The sequence below is a fragment of the Lonchura striata genome, chromosome 5 (assembly GCF_046129695.1).
Source record: "Lonchura striata isolate bLonStr1 chromosome 5, bLonStr1.mat, whole genome shotgun sequence".
Classification (NCBI taxonomy): Eukaryota; Metazoa; Chordata; class Aves; order Passeriformes; family Estrildidae; genus Lonchura; species Lonchura striata.
In genome coordinates this window covers 56,428,737-56,444,511 of record NC_134607.1, presented here as the reverse complement: position 1 = coordinate 56,444,511, position 15,775 = coordinate 56,428,737, and the positions used below count along the sequence as shown (strand labels likewise).

General features: G+C 42.6%; 1 protein-coding gene across 2 annotated transcripts in view; it reads right to left on the bottom strand.

Moving 5' to 3' along the window:
- Positions 1-15,775, bottom strand: part of UTP20 (UTP20 small subunit processome component) — a 63,137-nt gene that overhangs the window by 4,777 nt on the left and 42,585 nt on the right. For both annotated transcript variants that reach the window (XM_021552867.2, XM_077783577.1), the window contains exons 39-56: positions 14,854-14,993; positions 14,276-14,355; positions 13,172-13,461; positions 12,560-12,699; positions 11,941-12,097; positions 11,058-11,156; positions 10,295-10,462; positions 9,446-9,612; positions 8,371-8,512; positions 7,961-8,077; positions 7,077-7,247; positions 6,434-6,562; positions 5,828-5,938; positions 4,501-4,580; positions 3,684-3,753; positions 2,508-2,690; positions 1,539-1,670; positions 288-420 (exon numbers count right to left, since the gene is read on the bottom strand). In XM_021552867.2, the coding sequence (XP_021408542.2) occupies positions 288-420; positions 1,539-1,670; positions 2,508-2,690; positions 3,684-3,753; positions 4,501-4,580; positions 5,828-5,938; positions 6,434-6,562; positions 7,077-7,247; positions 7,961-8,077; positions 8,371-8,512; positions 9,446-9,612; positions 10,295-10,462; positions 11,058-11,156; positions 11,941-12,097; positions 12,560-12,699; positions 13,172-13,461; positions 14,276-14,355; positions 14,854-14,993 (2,509 nt within the window). The remainder of the gene's footprint in view (positions 1-287; positions 421-1,538; positions 1,671-2,507; positions 2,691-3,683; positions 3,754-4,500; positions 4,581-5,827; positions 5,939-6,433; positions 6,563-7,076; positions 7,248-7,960; positions 8,078-8,370; positions 8,513-9,445; positions 9,613-10,294; positions 10,463-11,057; positions 11,157-11,940; positions 12,098-12,559; positions 12,700-13,171; positions 13,462-14,275; positions 14,356-14,853; positions 14,994-15,775) is intronic.

Genomic DNA, 15,775 nt, shown 5'->3' with positions numbered 1-15,775 from the left:
GAGAATTTAATGATGGTGAAACATGCAACAGTTTCAAACTATTTGCTCTAGGAGTAATAGAAAGTAATTCCCAGCAACTGAGACAAAGGGTGTGTTGTTTTCAACCATGTAACCTTTTCCATTAGCAACTTCTTTTATTGCCCAGTAACTGCTGTGTGTTAGCATTTTGCAGAATGGAAACCTTGTATAATAAAGTTCAGTCATTTATGCTAGGGTGTGAAAAACCACAAGGCACACACAGAATTTGTCTTGTAACACAGCTGTAATAATTCCTGAATCATACTTACTCCAAATACTGCTCACAACATCACTGTTCCTGGTTAACTGAATCAAGTTGCATTCTGTGATTAGCTTTTTTACCAGCACAAGAAAGCTGAATAGAAGCCTATCTGCAGCCTTCTCCTCTTCTTCTTCAGTTATCTAATAAAATTAGCAAGAAAAATACTTATGAGAACCTGAGGACAGTGCTGCTTAATCCTCACTAGATAAATTTCAGATCAACCATTTGAAAAACCATAAGACTTGCACCCGATTCCCGATATAAACACAACAGAAGCACCTCCACTGAAGCATTTCCTCTGGAGACAATCTCTGCAGGAGATAGTATTAGAATCATTCTTGTTTTTCATACAGACATTACTTTAACAAACGGCTAGGTTTCTAAATGCAAGCAATTACACACATTATGTCTGTGCATGTATTTGATTCTTATCATTAGAGCCCAGCTGAGTGCAGATTTGCCTGTATCACCTGGGAAGCCCCCAGTTGCTAGGACAACACTGCATGTGCTGCCTGCAACCACCAGCTGGCTTGATGTCAGTTGTTACTACATGTCACAGCACAGGGTGTGATTACACCAAATTTCTCCTCACTGCAGGTATTTTATTTTAATCTCCTGCCAATTTACAGATCCTGAGATTCTTTTCTCTCTTGTGCAAGGGCAGCATGCTGAACATAAGTAACATTCATGGCCACTCCCCAAGCACAATGACTGGGATCCCTTTGGGATTATCATGGTGACTGGCAAGCAGAGTCAGAGGCAGCCTTGTTATTCTGAGTTAATCAAGTGCACTAAAAAGATCTTCCATACAACAAAACCATGGTCTTAAAGTACAGGAAGGGAATCCCTTTGAAAGTTAAAGCTGTAGATAACACTGGACAAAGCAGACAGTGACATGCCATGCACTTCTGACATGCAATGCTAACACAAATCTCTGCAGCTAGCAGACATGTTTCCCACATTGCAAGGAGCAATATATCTGCTGGTTACACTGTATGGTTGCAGGCTCAGGCCAGGTGGCTTTGCAAAGTTTCTTTTCCCCTTGTGCTGTGACATATGACAACAAATTTGGGCTTACAGGCAAAAAAACATGGTTCTGGGTCAGTGAGGTCCTCTTCAGAACAGAGGTATGTGTTTTGTGTCTATCCTCAGTCTTGAACAGTAAATTCAACTGTTAAATCTCTCCTATACTTCTTCCCTTTTCCCATTTCTTAAATTCTCTTTCCTCGAGCTTAATGCAGGGAGAAAAATTACTTACATTTTCAAATTTACTTGGGTTAATTTCTTTTTCAATCAAAGTGAGGACTGCTGCAAGCCGCCGTTCAAACATTACTCCTTCCACTTCAACAAACAAACCACATGCCTGGGCAGCCAACCTCCTGTGTGAGCTCTGACACAAAAAAAAACCCAAAACATTAACTCTTATAAGCAAATCCTGCAGCTCCCAAGTGCAAGGAGCTGGTAGCAACCCTTACTTTCTCCCTGTAGCAACAGAACCTTAAGAGAAGCTGGTTTTCAGAGTATATTGAAAAAGGAGATGCTGCCAGCGAGGTACAGAAGTGCCCTGCAGCACAAGTTATCCCTGGGAATGCACCCTAAAACTGAATTCCAGAAGACCTTTTCCAGCCCAGTTCACAAGTGCAGAGACCTGGGAGCTACTTGCAACTCTTCACAATGCAACAGGCAGCTTACAGTTACAAACCAAAACTGAACATATTGGGATGGAAAACATGATATGCTGAAGAAAGCTAACTCTACTAGTGCAGAGGGAGAGAACTTGGGTTCAGCTAGAGGACAGTTTATCACCCAAGCACCCAGATAAGACAGCAGGTCTTGAAGACCAGGTTTGCTGCCTTCCAGTTGCCAGCAACAGAATGAAGCATGTCTGAGATAAAGTCAGCACAAAATGCTGGGATCAGAAGAGCTTTAAGGAATTTTCTCAAACGTCTAACCTGAGCAAAGATTACACTGTGAAATACTTGAGCTAAAAGTGGAACTGTTAGAAAGCCTCAAAATGAAGCTCGGAAGTCTGTAGGCTGACCTAAAGCATCAGCAGGTCCCTGTATTTCTGCAGCTTGATGAAGCTGTACCATTTCTTGCTCTTTAAATCAGGAACAACTAATCCCCCAACCCACCAGATCTGGTATTAGCAATCTCTCACTTGCCTTAATCTTACTCAGCCCTCCAACAGAGTTCAGATCTGGTCAGCGAAAAGACCAAAGAGTACCTTTTTGCTGTGAAACCATTGTGTGACCAGCGAAAACATCAGATCTTGTTTTTCACTGCTGATCTTACGGAGAAGAGATTTACATGTCAAAGCCGCCATCTTTTTGCATTTGGCTGAGTCATCATTTATCATCATCATACAAAGAGAGAGGAAAAACAGCCCACAGTGTTTGTGCAGGAGATCCTAGAAAGAAACAACCATTATCAACCACAAAACACACAAGAAGCTTCTGTCATTTAAAGAGAAAAAGAGGGGTATTTGCTGCACTATATTCAGGAGCAGTGTTAGACCTGAGTGGGCTCCATGCCAAGGCAGCTGAACTGCTAAAACAGGATGACCCTGTTGTTGGAACATAGAGGGAGTGTACAGCAGCCCCAGCCCCACTCTGACTTGCTACTATATCCCTGGGTCAGCAAAGTGGATGTGAAAACAAAGTGCATTTTCATGCCCAATGCTCACTGAAACAGGCTTAAGTCCTCAGCATTGCAGCAAAACCCACATGTCCTCCTCTCAGAGACTGCAGCTTTTTGCCACCAGGAATCAATCTGAAATATTAAATCATCAGGCAGTGCTGAAACACAGCTTACTGTGCAGAATTTCTCTTCCTTCCAAATTCTTGTTTGATTGCACTTCCCCCAGTGTACTGAATGCAAAGTTAAACTCCAGCTGCAGAGCTTCAAGGCAGCTTAGGATTTTGCCTATGTGATCGTGTACAGTTACTTTTTAGCTTTCATTTTGATCCACCCCACTGAGAAGCCCTTCCTCTCCAGTCAGGCCAACCAAACAGAACATACCAGTTCCGTCAACAATCTCTCATGAATATTGAAAAATCCTTACAGTGAGAAAGCTCTAGACTTCACTTTCTATTCCTGTTTCCTAAACTGGCTGTGTTTCTTCCTGGCATAAATCACAACTGAGTTTATCCAAACTCCAGCTGACACAGCTTTATTTTACTTGCAAACAGAGCACATTAGGCAAAGAAGTACAGCAGACTTTCCAGCATGTCATTTCTCGTTTGCAGCAAAGCCAGGTTCTCTGGAAATAAGTGAATGTTCTGCTTGTGGTAAGAGGTAATAGGAACTAGCAAGTGCTTCCAAAATAAACTGCTTGGAAAATGCTGTTACTGCAAACCCCAGTAACTGCCTGATTCTTGGAACACCAGGGGGTGCTCGTTACCTGTGGGAACATGTCAAGGAGGTACGCAATAATCTCCAGTGCAGATTCCCTCCCAGTTTCATACTCATACCTGTTAAGAAATAAAGGATTAACTGTCAGGGATGAGTTAATCCTCCTATGAAATTGCCAATAACTTACAACAACCAATTCCAGAAACACACACTGATAGGGATCCTTCTACAACAGCTACCAGACCTGGCCTGATACTGTGGACAAGAGAAGCAGCAGGTCCATCACTTCTGTCTGTCAGAGAATGATCACAGGGGCATAAACAGGCCATGAAGGGTTCCAGCCCCTTTGAGTCAGCACAGCCACACTGTGCTGGGGAGCCTGATAAATGGCTGTCACCTTGAGCAAGGGAGGGGTGAAGCTCAGGAGGAGGTTGTAGGCACAACACTCCTGCAGAATCGGTACAATTGTTTTAACTGTGCCTGCAATTGCACTTGAGACATTGCCATGGGATAACAGTCCCCTATAAATGCACCTTCCCTCCTTCCTCCTGGATTTTCCATTTCACCTGTGTCCTAGGGTGACTTTATGATAATTCACAACCAGTGGAGGTGGTAAACCACTAAGCAAACAACAGAATTTTTGCTTACAAACAGATAAAGAACAACATTAGCAGTGAAACAGGGATAAGTAAAAAGGAATTGCTTAATCAAACAGCCTGACTTGGGAAAAGGGAATTGTTTTAGAAGTAGGAAAATGAAGACTTTATCCATGCCTTCTGCTTATTACAAAGAGCTTTTTGGGACACTAGAGTCACATTTAAAAACAAAGTTCTGTTCTCACAGAGATGTCAGGAATATAAACTCACTCCAGCTGTGCGAGCATGAAATCCAAATTGGGTTTCAATTTGTCACCAAGAGGGTAATCCAGAATGTATTTTAAGTAAATCTGGAAAGAAAAAACAATACAGAGAGGAGTTAAAATAAACACTCAGGTAAGCTTGTAAAAAGGTTATGAAGAAAATTCAGTGATGGAGCAGCAAGCTTATGAGAATCATCCCTTTCATCCTGTTCCTATTATACAAAGGGTCAACAACTGCTGCCAAGCTCTGTGCCTGGAACAGGATCAGTTTTTAAAGTACTACTATGATTTGCACAGGTATCTGTAAAAAGATCCTGCATCCTTCAAAATCCATTCTGTAACTATGATGCTACATTTTGTAGCTGAAACCTACTGAACCTATATCCTAATGCTTGAGACAAAGTAACCAGTTCTGTCTTTCAGTTGGTTTTACCTTGGAAAGAATGAGGAAGTACAGGAAAGCAATTATGGCTTTGTGGCAAATTCACTTATCCTGGGGCTTAAAAAAGAGCAAAGCTTATTTACATAGGCTTAAAAACCTCCAGAGGAAGGACCACGTCACTGCTGCTAAGCAGCTCTCCTGTACTTGGCACTGGTGAGGTTGCACCTCAAGTAATGTGTTCAGTTTTGGGCTTCTCACAGCAAGAAAGACATTGAGTTGTTGAGAAGCAATGAAGCTGGAGAAGGGGCTGGAGCATAATTCTTATGAAGAGTGGCTGAGGGAGCTGGGATTGCTTGGCCTGGTGAAGAGGAGGCTCAGGGGAGACCTCATCACTCTCTACAACTGCCTGAAAAAAAGGTTGGTCTCTTTTCCCATGTGACAAGTAACAGGACAAGAGGAAATGGCCTCAGGTTGTGCCAGGGCAAACTCAGATTGGCTGTTAGGAAAAAGTTCTGCACTGAAAGGGTGGTCAAGCACTGGAACTGGCTGCCGTGGGAAGTGGTGGACTATTTAAAACAGGCTGGAGGCATTTCAAAGAAGTAAAGAAGTTATAGATGTACCACTCGGAGACATGGCTTAGTGGGGATGGGGCAGTGCTAGGTTATGTGTTAAGACTCAATGACCTTAAAGGAACTTTCCAACCTAAACAATTTTACAGTTCTATGAACAACCACAGTCTCCCTTATAGGCAAGGAGTCTGTGATTCTGCTATGTCCCAGTTTCAAGAACCAAAGCCAGATAACAAGGGGAATAAAGATAGTAAAGAAGGGGAAATGTCGTTCAGGGTTCAGCAGGACCAAGGCACACATCTGTGAGAGACAGGATGGCCACACTAAGCCCTCTGGCCGTCAGACATCTGTAAATAAAGTGAGAGACTCTTCACTCCACTAACCTGCCTGCACTGGACTCGCACTGGCTCACTCTGACCCGTGATGGCTAGCTGGGCAACCTTCTGCAGCACATCATCAATTTCAGGGACAATCAGCTTCCTGGATAAAATAGCCTGAAAATGTGAAAGCACAGCTAGAGTCACATCATTTTGCTTATACAGTGTGAGATGCAGTACTAGAACCTGGACAACACTGGCCTCAGGTGGTAACTTAATACTAAGTTTTTCACACAGAGACAACTCAAAGGAAAAAAAAAAAAAAAAAAAAAAAAAAAAAAAAAAAAAAAAAGGATGGCTTACATCTGTTTCTTTTGGGCATCACAGAATACCTGGTCTAATGATCAGAGATCCTGATTCTTTAGCAAAAACATACTCAGATCCAAATAGATCCTCCTATGCACTGTGTATAAAACAGCCTCCTAAACAATTTTAAACACTGACTATAAGTCAAACAGTAAAACTTTTTTTATTTTTTCTCTTATAAAAGAGAGCTTCAACAGCATTCTGTAGCCTGTTTCTGATGTGAGAATGTACAGCCTTTCACCAGGAAGCAGAATCACTGCTGTTCCAGTGGCTCACAGAACACCCACAACTGCTGCACAGAAATACCTTGAGAAGGCCAAAGGCAGTGGCTTGTCGTGATGAATCATAAATGTCTTCTTCAGCAAAGCCAAGCAACACTTGGAGCTGTTTGCTTGTTATCTGACTCTTTGCATTCTTCACAAGTATTGTTACACACTACAAAATCAAATTGCACATTGTCAATGCACATACAATGCCACAAAATAAAGATCCAGATGCCGAAGTCTGATTTGATTTATACCACTTCAGCTTGTAAAGACAAACTGCTGCTCTAGAACATGTGGTCAACACTATTCTCATCACATTTTGCTTTCAGATGCCAATTGTAAGATGAAAGTAAACAAGTGAATTGCCCCCTATCCCATGTCTCACTTCAGCTACCAGGATTTACTCATGTGGAACAAGATATTCCTACAATGAAGAAAGAAGGCAAGTATGTTTCTATAAAGACATTTCTTCAGATCCAAGCTGTGCATTTTCAGGGAGCAACTATCTTTAAGTTTGTATTTGGGAAAGAATCAGCAAGGCCATATATTCCTCACCAGCTTGTGATCTCCAGGCTACCTCTCCAGGGACTACCTCCTCCAGCAGATCCAGCTGCAGGAAGGATGTGTCTCATTCTAAAAAGTTAATCCTAAAGCAGAAATAAGCAGAGCTGGGTCTGACTTACTTTGAAACAGCTCACAACCAGGTGGAAATTCTGGCCTTTGGCTATTCCTGTCTTGGCAAACTCTTTCAGCAAGAGGAAAAGCTGCTTGATCAGTGACTCCATATTTGTACTGACAGAAGGCAAAGGGAACTTTAAAATCCATACCAAGGACTGCAGAGCACCAGTTATCACCTGGAAGAAAGAGCCAAAGGACAGCACGTGGGTACAGTGACACTGAGAGAACTCCTCTTGCTCTTTTACAGACACAGTCAAGCTATCTACAGCTCTGGTAAAAGGCAGTTAGCTAACAAACTCAACCTCTTTTGAACCATTCATAGGTAACAATAGGGTTTCTCAGCTCTAAAAGCACTATCTGTGACTCCAATGTTCTATAACTTTGATTTTACCAGGTAAAGATATGATGCAGAGCTGCCTTCAAGATACAGGAAGCCCCACTGCAAGTATCTGACAGGGTATGAGGTATGCCTTCCATTCTTGGGCTCTAGGCTCACTCAAACCAAAAGCTGTCCCAAAAAGTGGCTGCCTAGAGTGCTAAGAATGAAGACTTTGGAGTTGGATCAGAAGCAACCGCAGTTGTGACAACACTTCTCCCAGCAGCTACAAGATCTCATGAACTTCCTCACAGACAGTAAGTTCCTCATATAAACATTCTCTAGGAGAACTTGTCCCCTGCAACACGGAGCAGAGATTTCAGTCCTCCATCAGCCACAAGCCTCCTTTAGGGTTACATGTCCTCAAACAATTTAATCTGCACACTATTAAAGCAGGTTTGAAAAACTGGTGGCTTTCTTTCCTCTTGCGAGTCAACTGCAAGATGACATTCATGGGCAGGACTCTTCTTAGTACAGCAGAGAGAACACACAGACTTCAGCTCAGAACTGTACCTTGACATCCATAGATTTCAGGCAGTCTATAAGCAGCTGAACAAAAGGGTCTAACATTTCCAAAGCATGTTCTTCAGAGGAATTTACTTTGGATCTCTTCAGGCTCATGTGCAGCAGCTGTCATAGAAAAATCAGGACATTTGTCTCAAAATCAGTCAGAACGCAGAAGAGTCAAGTAAGGTCCCATAACTGTTTCAGGTTATAGCAGAACTTATACCATATCCCACCCAAATATTTCAACAGGCTAAGCACTTTTTATTAAAAAAAAAATCTCTAAAAGCACCACTGGAGTTACAATACACAAAGTGAAGTTAAGGCTGTGGTATTAAATCCATGTATCCAGAATACTTTCCTTTGCATACTCTTAACAAAATTTTGAATGCAAAGTTTTTAATCTGAGGAGATCTTACCCGAAGTCCTGAATCAACCAGGATATATGTGTTAGTCCTGCTGCTGACACGTGCTTTCTGCCCTCCTCTTGTGGGAGTGGGCTGGAGCAGCAGGCAGCTCTCTGGTTGCAGACGAGGATCTGGAGGAGGGGCAGCTTTTTTCCTGAAAAGCAGTGTATGAATGGCAAAAGAAAATATTATTCAGATATGAACCCTCTCCACAACAATCCTGCTGTTGGGAGTAAAAAGAGCTGAACTGTGCTCAGCTGCTTCCCACACAGCAAGCAAAAGCAGGTCACAGATGGACCACAATATAAATAAAAATAAAATAAATAAATAGGTTTTATAAAATAAAACCAATTTGAAAGCAGCACAACAGACGGATCTCAGACTTGAGAACAATGCCACTATTCCAGAGATAACAAACACACCATCATTTGTAAAACACCCTCACTTTTTTCTTAGTGGACAGACCAACTTCTGAAATTCCTTCAAGCAAATACACATGCTGCCACTACCCACTGCTCTTCTTTACTGATCTTTACTTCAATTATTGGATGGCTTATAAACACTGCTCCAAGAAGTCTGCAAACAGCAGTAATAGCCTAGAGAAAGCCAGCCTACGTAACAGCAAATGAAGGACACCCAAACCCCACTCTGAGCAGTGACATCACCAGATGGAGAGAAAATCTGATAGTTCTCCGCATCTTCTGCCCCAGCAGCAAAGCAATAAAGTGAAAGCCCATGTTTTTTCTTGTTCCTCACCCCACCGAAATGCATCCTGCTTCTAAACACTGTCCCTTGTGTCTTCATCTTTAACATCTAAATGGATGTTATCAACTCATTAGACAGTGAAAAAGCCTAGCTGAAGTTCCTGAGGACTTGCAGGAGTGGACTCCCATGAGTTCAACAAATGCTAACTCCCTTACTAAGCTTTATCTTTGCCCTCTAACTGCCCAAATTATTCAGTTACATTGAAAACAAAAAGGGAATGAAAGCAAGGAAACTCTCATGCATTTGATCAGTTGGATTTGAGAACTGCTATTTCTCCAAGCAAATCAATACCAGACCATCTGAACAACATCCTGGAACTCACTTGGCTTTCTCAGTGAGCAGAGGCAAATTTTCACTGATGAGACCATGACTGAGGAGGAGGAGGGATTCTGCATTCATGTCTGAGTTGAAGATCAGCCCTGCCATGATGTGACGCAGTGCCTCATGCACCTTCCGGACTATCTTCAAGCTTGTAGTGCTCTCCAGAATCTGCAAAGGTAAAACCACGAGAACTTAAGAGGACAGCCTGATGGCAATTATCTGTTATCTGTATTCAGAAATCATGGGAAGAACTAGAGCAATTTCTCTCTCATCATGTTGTCATAGTCTCCAGCTCTAATTTATGTGAACAGCATCACATTGCCTTAGCTTTGCACCAACATCCCTCCCTTCCTCTCCAGCCTCTTGTCAGCTTCCAGCCAGTTCACTTATACCCACCTGGACACAAGAGCTAATGAGCAAACCAGTGTTCCATTCTTGCGTGAGCTTGCACTCTGCTAAAAATTCTGCATCTTTGAAAAGGCAATTATTGCACATAGATAGACCCTGGATACATTTTGTTGACATTTCCTTCATGCACAAGAAATTAAAGCACACAGCAGCCTTGCAGGACTTTTGAGCTCCAGAGGAAAGAAGAGTGGGCAGAGAGAGAGTGCATGGAGAACTCAAAGTGGGATGTTTCCACTTTAGCAACAGTTAAAAGCTACCCAGAATGCCACTCCCTGCCCCGGACATCAACAATAAAGTCTCACTGCTTTCCCAGAGGAAAATGGGAAGCCAAAGCAAGATTCCATAGGTGATTTCAAAGTAGCCACCCAGAGGCTCTAGCATCACCTTACAGAACTGAGAGTCCTCACAGTTACTAAGAGAGACTCTGGCTGACTTTTCTTACCTCCTTCAGTGGCAGAATAAGTTTTGTCACTTGGCTCCTTCCTATGAACTTCCCAAGAATTTCATAGGAATCGTAACTTTTGTTTTTGCGTGCTTCCATGATCTTGGAGACAATTCCCTTCACTTCTTTCTCTTCAGCTACATTCCCAAACAATTCTTGGTTGAAAATCTTTGGAAAACAGGCAAGAGAAGTGAATGAAAGAAGAAAAGCAGGCTCCCCAGTAGTGACAGTACACTATTTTTCCCCACGTGTCACGGAAGAAACAATTGTCCAGGTTTCCTATAAATCATATCTATCTTTCCTTTGTCAACACAGAACATCTGAGTTTAAGCACATTAGATGAGAACACTGCTTTCACATCCCTCTGTGGTTTTGTGATACAAGGAACAGAAGTGCATCAATACAGATCAATACATCCCAATATACCCCATCTGTGTGGCCAGCTGAGTTCCTGGGCTCTCTGTACTGCACTGAGTAGATGTCTGCTGTACAGGACAGGAGTATAGGAAAACACAGGTAGGTGCCTTAATCTTGAATCCATCCCCTCTCAGAATGCAGGCCTCAGGATACAGCCCCAGAGGTAACTGAATTCTCTTGTTTCCCCTCTACAAGGGGGCCTACTGGTGCCTCCCTTCTTGGCAGTACACACACAACAGCCTAGTTTGCCACCAAATCAGAGACAACTTACACAAAACCTTCCCCTCCTAGAATATTTCTCAAGCATTTCATGATGCTTTTTCTTTCGGTCTTGAATAGCTCTTACCTCAATCAGGATATCTAAGCAGGGGTCCAAATCACCAGCACTGAGCCTGGTAGTAAGGCCCTTCAGTAACAGGTTCACAGTGAAAGTCAGCACATGGAGCTAGAGAAAAAGAGAACAGATCATGCTTCCAAACTTCTGCACTGACCACTTTAATCATACTGCATGGGGACACTCCCATACCAGAGACATCACAAGTCACACACTGCACCTGAGCTTTCATTATAGAAGAAAAAAAAACAAACACCGGGAGGATGAGAATCCATGTAGTAGCAAGAGAAAAAAGATCCCTATGCCACCACATACTGGCAAGAGGGCTGGAATCTCCTCTCTCCCCAGGGCTCTTACTGATATATTTAGGCTGCTCTAATTGCTGCTTTTACTATTACAGTAGCCCACAATAGTCCATTGTGGTAATTCACATGAAAAATGACTCTTAACCTAAACCATAGAAAGAGGAAAGATTAATTAATAGTCAGTGCCTTGGCTCTGGATCTGGGAAACAAGCCCTCAACTAGCATCACCACAGTGATGTCTGTGCAGTCTCTGTGGCAACTCCCTTCAGATACTGCTTAGCTCTCATTACCTTATTGAGAGATTTCCTCTAATCTTACTGGAACCAGAAATTCATCCTGTCCCTTCATACCTCAACTCTTCACTAGGAGAATGGCTTAGACTCTTAAGTTCTTTGAGGATACAGACCCTTATTTGACAGTTGGAATGGAGTAACAAAGACTGGTGCAGGCATTAGCAACAGTATTTAATTGGGTTATACCAAACTATTCTGCCAGCGCAAAACAATTTCAATAGCAGCTTCCCTTTGGATTCTCCTCCCAATACATGAAAAAAAAGCCTACAGAGAGCAGAAGAAGATTTTCAGCATTACCTGGTAGCCATGGATGAGTGCAGACCGCATCTCCTTTAAGATATACAGAAGGTAGTGCACTCCCAACACTTCCATGATTTTAATGAGGGTGTTACGGGCAATGTCCCGTATTTCCTGAAATCTGTTTCTCAGGAATGTGCAGACTTTCAGTAGGATGCTGGAAAAAAAGACAGATGGCTTTGTTCATCCCCAAGCAGAGCAGAACTAATTACACTGCCAAGGAGGTTGCTTTTCAGGACTGTTTCACAGCCACAGCTGTACTCACAGCCAGCCTCACAGAGAGGTTTTATAGGTATACACACACCTACTGTCCTTCAGGATGTTTTACTGATTGTCCTTTCTTTCTGTACATTTTTCTTTCCTCAGCACAACCAACTCTGCCTCTGCACCTTGATTCATAGCTCTGCTCTTAGGTCAGGATTTACAGAAGTCAAATGCTGAGGTGCAGAGGTGCATGTTACTAGGAACAGGAATTTCCAAAAGAAGTATTTAAGGTCTTTTAGGATACCCCTCTTGACTTTAGCCATGCACCTAGCCACAGCTTGAGAAAGGTTCCTGCACTCATTCCCTGCACAATGAACAGCCCCACTGGGATGCAAGGAGCCCCACTGGGATTTACCTTGGTAGGTTAGCTTCCATCACTTCCTGGGGAAGAGACTGCATCATTCTGACCATTGCAAAAGCTAATGGAACACGAACTACCTCATCATCATTCACAACATTGGATTTCACAAGCTTGTGCTCCTCATCTCTTTTAACCTTTTTAAGAGAGCAAGACAAAATGCACTTTTAATATACAGAAACAAATCCTGCTTTTTCTCAGCAAACCCTAGAAGAAGCCAGTATGGCAGGTTGCTATCCTCTGATGACTGCAGGAAAAACCCAGACTGCTAAAGGACAGGTGAGAAAAATCCCTGTGTTTTCAATACAGAAATTAGGCTGGTGCAAGCAAGCAGCTGAGAACTCAAGAGGTTGGACAAAGCGAATAATTTCACTTGTGTACTCTGAGACAGTTCTCAGCAGGGAAGTTAAGACACCACATCCACATGACCAGACGGTCGATCAGTAATCTCCATTACTCAGAAAGGGCATGAAGCCTTTTTTTGTGCTTTCAGATGGTCTCTCTCCAGTTTTATTTTTTTAATGTGTTGCATTTGCACTGGCTCTGAAGTAGCATCCCAATCCTTCAAGTAACAGCCTACAAAACACCTTTTAAATGTAAACTCCTCACCTTTGCAACAATACACCTGTGCAATTTAGGCAAGATGTTGACTGTAACTGTTTCTTGAATGTGTTTGATCAGACACTGAAGCTCCTCTTTATTTTGGGGTAAGAACGAAACAGGTTTGGGCACTTGTTCAGCATTTACAGATGGCTCAGCTGCTTGCTCAGGTTCTACTGGCTTCTCAGAGAGATTCTTCCCATTCTTTTCTTCAACTTCCTCCTCTTCCCCTTCACTCTGCTCCAGCTCCATGGTTTCTTCAGCCTCCACCACTGGCTCAAGGTCCATGGCAGCAGCTTCTATCAAGTAATTGCCAAAAGTACAGGTAAATACAAGAGAAAACAGAACTTGAGCCCTAATAATTGAGACTCTGACAGCTTGGTTCTACAGAAAGCTCCTACCTATCGCCAGTGACAGCAAACCATCAATAAGCATTAGGCTTCTATTGGGTAAAGAAGCTTTGGCTTGCTGGTTTCTGATAACCAGCCCTCAGAGCCAGGTTTAAAGCAAAGACTACGTTACTCTATGTCCAAATCCCGTAGTCAGCTGAGAAAAGGTCAATGTGCTTGTATTGTAGAGAACTGCCATTCACTTAAAATTGAGGCTTTCACAAGGCAAGAGGTACTGACAAGCACAGCTGTGAGACATCCTCCTCCTCCACCCAAAGATCCCAAAATAGGTAACCACAATAGTGAAAAAGCTGAAGACACAACTTCATCCTGTGAAATGGCAAGGGAAGCAAGGTGAGGACATCTTGGCTGCAGATAACCATGAGAGCAGCCAATGCCAAAGAGAAACACCTCAGGTGTGTCAGCAGCCATTGTGGCTGGTGCAGACCTTAAGAACCACATAGGTTATGGGCTGTTTTGGCTTCTAAACAGACGTCTGGGACGGAGTGGTAGCGTGAAGATGACTCCCTACACCTCTCCTGACTTTGTCAACACACAGGAGGAAAATCTGCACTGCTCCTGAGGAGACAAGTCAACACTAGCTTCCAGTATGCCCATTTTAAAAAGACGGAAGTAGCTGATGTCAAGAATAAACCACAAAACTTTGATTTGCTGCATTTGAGCAGTTTGAGGTAGTTTTTACAAGCAGACACAAAAAGCTTACCTTGATTGTCAATGGTCACAAGTTGCTTTTCAAGTGTTTTATGGTCAAAGTGAAAAGCTTCCAGCACTATCTCTAACAAGCTGCAGAAGGGAAACATGAAGAAAGATCAGCCCTCTGCACAAAAAGAAGAGGATGCATATACAACAGAAAAATCTTATAAGCAATTTTTGGAAAACATCAGATTTAGTGACACTGCACCGTAATGAAGTTTATCCTTAAAAGCTCCAGAAAATAAAAACTGGTTACTTCTCAGCTACATGCATTCTGTGACCTCGCTCACTGTGAAACCTCACAGAGAGTGGTACTGGGGCAATGGAGATGCCCCAGGAGCAGGGATAGCCTGACAGAACCACTGCCCTGCATTCAGTGAGACATGGTATAAGAAACTAACAACCTGTTAGAACTTCATAGTTGCAGGCAGCAAGCCATGCACACCTTCACTTGTGTAAGCCCACTCAAAGCCAGCAACCTCTCTTCTCAGAGAAGAGGCTGAAGTCCATGAGATGCTCCTAAAAACACTGAATTGTGCCTAAGGAGTCTTTGGAGAAATCCGGAGCAGCACTGTTCACAGTACTCACCTGACTCCCAGCTTCGTACCGATCTGTCCTGTTTGCAAGACATGGATGAAATGCTTTAAGTGATACAAATATGCTGACCATGAAAGATGTCGGCAGACAGCTCCAACAACTTCAACCGAGGCTGTTACCATATTTTCATGCTGCTCAAAAGAGAGAAATTCAGTTGCTGTTAGCATTGACAATGGTCATATGTCTAAAGCATCCTTTACCCAAAGCAACAAGAGACAGAAGTAACCTTTGTCTAGTGGGGATGCTTGGGATTCAGTACTTTTAGATCTCCTCCTGAGCATCAAGTTAGGGAAAAAAAAAAAAAAAATCACAGTCCATCAAGCAGATCTCCAGACTCACTTCCTCCAAATTATTCTGCACACATTTAAATTTTCTCACATACTTAAACCTATGGGCTCACTTGTGGTAAGAACAAGAACCAATGTCAAGGCATCCAACCACAAACACATGGCACATTGCTGGTCAACTATTCACATCCTTTTAAGATATGAAATAAAATGTGTCTATTTCTTCACCAAAGTTCCATCAATATATTTTACTGCCCTCTGGTCAAAGAGCTACTCAGTCACTCTACTGAGGGGCATAGACTACACTGCTGCAGGGGCTTGGTTCTGTGCCTGAGCTCTAATTGTTACAGCTTCAAAAGAATATTTCTGACATTAAGCAAATTAGACATTTACTTTGCTTGATAGAAGCAGGTCTGCTGTTCTGGTAGTGTGCAGGGAACTACAGAAGTGTGAAACCTGGCTTTTAAAGGCCACAGGTGGAAAGTCCATCCACACTGACATTACAAGTAATTTCACTGAAAGTAACTAACAAAACTTCACCCTTCAAATTTTAATTACAAAGCTGCAATTGATTTCAGATGTTTTCAGCCAATTCCTGCAGTTTGCCTCTGAATCCAGAGAATACT